At 36.1% G+C, this 6137-nt stretch overlaps 1 protein-coding gene across 1 annotated transcript; it reads left to right on the plus strand.

The window, feature by feature from the left end:
- The first annotated feature begins 436 nt into the window (after window positions 1-436).
- slc38a11 (solute carrier family 38 member 11) lies at window positions 437-5802 on the plus strand. The gene is made up of 12 exons (XM_008404036.2): window positions 437-669; window positions 756-870; window positions 2481-2555; window positions 2658-2792; window positions 2955-3020; window positions 3148-3254; window positions 3331-3410; window positions 3531-3601; window positions 4032-4193; window positions 4303-4415; window positions 4608-4739; window positions 4843-5802. Exons 1-12 carry the CDS (start codon window positions 658-660, stop codon window positions 5080-5082), a joined length of 1308 nt encoding a protein of 435 aa, XP_008402258.1. The 5' UTR covers window positions 437-657; the 3' UTR covers window positions 5083-5802.
- The last annotated feature ends 335 nt before the right edge of the window (window positions 5803-6137 follow it).

Genomic DNA, 6137 nt, shown 5'->3' on the forward strand with positions numbered 1-6137 from the left:
GGTATTATTATTTACATTATACTGGTATAAGTGAAATGACACTATAATGTGTCTGGGTTATGTCCAATAAATTGTTTATCATCTGTTTTTGTTTTAAACATATTTGATGAATTTTCTTGAAACATTTCAAACAAAACAAATATGATTTAATTATGGGATAATTTCACGTCATCAACGGAATTTCATCTTTTTTTGAATAAGAAATACAAGAAATAATAATAATAGTAATAATAATATAGAACCAGCACCACCTTTTTACACTTGGTTTCGTGCGCAAATAATGATCAAGACATTCCCGTTTTTTTTTTCTTGAACAATGGGCACATTGTTATAGTAAACTCTAGGGGAATAATCCGCTATCAAATGCATTAGCCAAATTTGCAAGTTCCAAGTTCACAGGCTACTCTGGGATTCAATCTAGAATTTACTTCCCAAAATGAGTAGATTCAACATCGTAGGAATTCTCCCAACAATCGAGTCAGATGTTTTAGTCAAGATGCGGGAGCGGCCGAGCGAGGGCGCTGCTGTTCCTGTGGATTGTTTTACAAGAAGGAATAAATCCTGAAAGAAAGTGACGGAAAGTTTCTCAAACGTTGAGAATGTGAGAAATCCGCCTGAGGAGAGTCAAGGGACTAAGGATCCGCACGGTGCTCCAGAATGGCTCATCCGGTAAGTCGAGTGACTGAGGATTTATAAATATTATAATCAGTGTTTTGGAGTTCTCTTATTTCTACTGGTTTTATTCTTTCTTCTAGCAAAGCAACGAAGAAGGGACAGCATTAATACCTACGCGCAAACCTGAGTGGAGCTGTTCAATGATCTCTGCTTCTTTTAATTTCATCAACTCCATTATAGGATCTGGAGTAATAGGTGAATATACGGCCTAATGGCATGGTCATGTTCATAACTAGACGTCCCATCTAAAWTTGTGATTTTTGAGGTGGCAAAACTGCTCTTGCATATTTTTCCTCAATAATAGATGCTTTAATCCAAGCCCTGCAGCAATATCATATGACTAGCGCCTGTTGCCCCCCCGCCCCCTCTCTCTGTTTCATTTATTCATTCATTAGATCCTGGAAAAACAACTTTGTGAATACAGGTTTGAACTCTAATCTGACAACTTTTCCCAACAATTTTGGATTGCAGCAGGTTTTTGGCTAATAAAATAAAAGCCCCCAGGAATACTTTAACGTTATTTCTTGAACCCAAATAACATGTGACTATTTTTTTTTTTTTTTTTTTTTGCCTTCTAGCGCCAGATGATCCTCTCGTTTAGCCAACAAAAAGAAAATGGTTACACTCCTTAAGTGCAAAAGTTTTCATAATCTTTAATATACAAGCCACAAACTTTAATAATACATTTTATCTGGAATTCATGTGAAAGTTCAACACAATATAGATTGTACATGAGATGCAGAAGGAAAATGATCAACAATTTAATTTTACAACTAAATATCTGAAAATGTGGGGTGCGTATGTATGTAACATTTATGGATTTTATACTTTGGAGAACAGCCTGCTGCTGCCATAGCAACAGTCCTTTGGGATCTCTAGCAGCTTAGGGTATTTTGCCTGTTTTTCTTTGCAWCATAGTTCTAGCTCAATTAGATTGAATGGAGTGTGTACAGGAGCACTTATTGTGAATTATTGACACAGATTTGCAAATTAGATTTAGGTCTGGATTTTGAATAGRTTACGCTAACAAAGGCCTGTATTTGGGTTYATTGATCTTTCCATCAGTGTTTCACCAATGGGATGATGTGTTCAGGCTACTTTTATCTTACAGGACAATTGCATGTTCGCCAAAGGGTTCACCTTTGGTCAGATCTGGCAACAACACATTCTTTCTTAATCTTTCAAGCTGACATGAGCTGAATGGCTTCATTTKCTTCTTCTTAGTGGGGTTAGTGGGGGAATTCTTCAAAATTCCAATTTATTTTCTTTGTATAAAGCTTTGTTTATTATTTTATTACATCAAATTATTATTACAACAAATTACAATATTATTATTACAATAAATTCAAACTCAAACTGAAAATTAAAAAAAAGCACAGAAAATAAACTCATTCAGATACATCATGCCGCCTCAACCGCCTGTGACAATCTTCAGCCTTACTGAGGTTATACTAAAACACAGGKGCACTCTGTTTTCTAATCAGGTTACTTCAGGCATTTGTTTGAACTAACTTTTTTTTATTCGAAGGTGAACAGAACCCAGAACAAATGCTTAAAAACATTTTCAGATTKTCTTTTTAGTTGACAAATTTCAAGTTGCAGCTACAAAAAAAAACAAAAAAAAAAAAACAATCCAAGGTGTAATAGTGATTTTGTTGTATAATCAGCAATTAACAAACCTACTTTTGTTCATGAAGCTTCAACTGATGATTTGAATATATTTCATAGATTTAAACATTTTTTTTCCAGCTTCGAAATAGTTTGATATTTCATTTTGAACTGTAACTGTGCCTTCCCAAAACTAGGTTTACCATACGCATTGAACCAGGCTGGRCTTCCTTTCGGCCTGCTCCTTTTGATGTTTGTTGGATTCATAACAGGTGAGAGCTAACACTGAAAATAGATTGTGTCATAAAAAGGTGGAAAACGTTTACAAAATGGACATTTAATTATTTGTTTTTCCTTGTTTTGTTTTGTGACAGACTACTCAATTATTCTACTAATTAAAGGAGGAAATCTCTCAGGATCAGACAGTTATCAGTCGCTGGTACAAAACACATTCGGTTTTCCTGGATTTTTGATTTTATCTGCTCTACAGTTTCTGTATCCTTTCATAGGTATGTTTTTAAAACACCAGAAGGAGAAATGGTTATTTATTTATGCTGCACTGTGTCCTGTTTATCTTTCTTTGTATCTTCTATTGTGGTTATTGCATAGTAGAAACTTTACAACAGACAATCTTAACAATAAAGCACTGATTTATCTTCTGTCTTCTTCAGCCATGATCAGCTATAACATCACAATTGGTGACACACTGACCAAAGTATTTCAGAGAATCCCAGGAGGTTGGTAACTACCTTTTGACATAGATGGATAAAATAGGTTTATGGACTTTATTTTATTCAYGAAGAGCAAAAAAATWATCTAACTCACATACAGGAATWTAATTAATCTTTTACCCAATGTTTGCAGTTGGTCCAGACCACATCCTTGCAGAGCGCCACTTTGTGATCTTGTTGTCTACCTTTCTGTTCACCCTGCCGCTCTCACTTTATCGAAACATCGAGAGACTTGGGAAGGTACGGTTACACCTAAATATCAATGTCCTGTACACAGCTAAGATTATCTTGCTGATGAAATCTTGTGTTTTACCAGGTGTCCTTCCTGTCAATGGTGCTAACACTCACCATCCTCATCATCGTCATGATCCGAGCAGCCACTCTTGGACCGCAGATGTAGGAATAAGTCTATCATGAAAAACTGACTAAAATTTTTTTTTTTGTGAACAATCACTTCTGGAAAGAATTGTCTGTATCTTTGTTTCACTTGACATTAACGTTAGAGTCCATTTCTAGTGTTCCTACAGAGAATGCGTGGGCATTTGCAAAGTGGAATGCCATTCAGGCTGTTGGTGTGATGTCTTTTGGTGAGTTCAATGATGCAGATACTGATGACAGGGAATTGATGTTAATGTTGAAGTCATTCCAGACAGTATACTCTTATCCAATGAAACAGTCAAACAGATTAGTAAAATCTGATTTTATTTAAACACATCTCTCATAAACAATGCCTGCTTTTAGTTACTCCATTGTTCACTTCAAATTCTACATCAGGCCACAATAGCAAACTCTTTTCATTTCAGTTTGCTTTCTCTCCTATTGTKGTCTAATCACTATAAATAGACATTCCGACATTTCAGTAATATAGGAACATATACACAGAAAAAAAAAATTACTACATGTACTTCTTGCTAAATGTCATAGACTTAGTTTAAAATTAGGCAAGCACCTCAGTTTATTGACGTAAATCTTTAAAGAATTACATTTTCATTAACATGCCTGTTTATGTTTCTTTAGCCTTTATATGCCACCACAACAGCTTTCTGATCTACAACTCTCTAGAGCATCCCACTTTATCCAACTGGTCTTGGGTCACCCACACCTCTGTGGGCTCTGCACTGATAATCTGCGCTGCATTCGCTGTCGCAGGCTACACAACATTCACTGGCTACACACAAGGTATGAGTCTAGCAACTKTATAGCAATACAGCCCGTTACTGTGTTAAATTTATATATCTTTTCATCTTCAACGATGATTTATTTATTTTTTCATTTGGGTTACATTCAGGAGACATTTTTGAGAACTACTGCAGAAATGACAACCTGGCAACATTCGGCCGGTTCTGCTTCGGCCTCAGCATAATTACCACATTTCCACTCGAGTGTTTTGTTACCCGAGAGGTAAGTCATATTTGGAAAGGCCGACCTAAAAATGTAGCTGCTGAAGTTTACACAAAAAGGGGCTAACACAGTGTTCTGAAGACCAGGTTCCGCCAAGCTGCTCAGCCAGAATCGATTGATTAGTGTTCAATGTAATCATTTCCTCAATGTTTTCAAAAGATTAGGTTATCTTCCTATTGTCTGTTTCCTCAGGTGCTTTCCAACGTCATATGCAGTCGTCCTCTTTCCAAAACTGAACACGTATTGATAACTCTACTCATAGTTGCTGTCTGCACAGCATTATCCCTGGCTTATGACTGCCTGGGAGTTGTTTTAGAACTAAATGTAAGTTGTACCTGTTCAGACAGGCTCTACCTGCTTACCTAACATCATTTAGCTATATGCAAATTGTCAGAATGAACTTATTGTTTTTTCTCCTGCCATCCAGGGAGCTCTGAGTGCCATACCTCTGATCTTTATCATCCCATCTGCCTGCTACCTCAAGCTCTGCCCAGGCCACTGGTTCCATGGTGAAAAGCTGGTTTCCGTCACGCTGATAATAATTGGCTTGTTTGTCATGATCACTGGCCTGATACTGACTGGTGTCTTCCCTCAAGATTGCTCACATGGTGTTGAGATGTTCTACTGTGCTGACGCCAACATCTCTGGCACTGTGGCCCCTGAATGACAGAAACCTGCCCCACATATGTTTTTTCCCTAGAGATACACTGACGCACATATAAACAAAGGGCAACAATATCTTTATGTGGATCAAGTATCCTTATTCCTACCTCCAGAGAGTATGCCAAGATGAGCTGTTTGGATACTGAATCCGTTATTTTTCTTATAATTTAGCTTATAGCTGTAGTAGTGTCTCATGTATAACGAGATAGCTGTGTTTTAATTAACTGTCTATAATTCTGAGGTGCTGAATAAAGAGGATTCTAACTTTCTATCTTTGTTTTTTGACTTTTAGCATGTTTTGATATAATGTTATGGATTCAATAAAGAGTTATCCTTTTTAACAACAGTGTAGAAATAACTATTGTGTATAGAATAATCTTCTTTGACAAATTACTAAACCCTAAAAATTCCCTGAGTGTGATTATACCAACATAATATGGTGCTGCGCCTTTTAGTTGGACCCATTGCTTTTATATTGATGTTTAAATTTCACTGTGATCTGTTCTCTGCTTGATTTTGAGTATGCATAATATACTTATCTAAATCTGAATGCATTGTATCGCTCAAGGACAAATTCTATTGTCAAAGCCATCGTTTTAGAAGAGGAAACAAGCTGTGATATTCCAAAAATATGGGAAATGGTGTATTTAAGTGTGCATTATGGAGAGGTGAGGTTCAAAAGCCACAATTAAAGTATAGGGTATGTTAATGTTTTTAAGCTTCAATAAAGTGTCTCTCCATTCAGATATTGTCTTCTGTTTATTTTGTTTTATTTTTTTCTTTTTGTTGAAGTTCTATACCATTTGAGCTAGAGAACCAATTACACACAGTAAGAGTTCAACAGCGGAGTTATTCAAGATTTGAAAAAAACATAGCCATTTGACGTGTTTAACAATTTTCAGCATTCAGGTTGTTTTTCAAACCAGTCCTAACCCATTTTCAAAAGGATGTTATTCAGCACAAAACATGTTTATTTTTTATTGGAATTTACCCATCAATTCTAATAAGAAACATGCAACCAACGTAAGTAAATTATTAGTCACTCAGGCTTCATTTATA

Source organism: Poecilia reticulata, linkage group LG2 (genome assembly GCF_000633615.1).
Source record: "Poecilia reticulata strain Guanapo linkage group LG2, Guppy_female_1.0+MT, whole genome shotgun sequence".
Taxonomy (NCBI): Eukaryota; Metazoa; Chordata; class Actinopteri; order Cyprinodontiformes; family Poeciliidae; genus Poecilia; species Poecilia reticulata.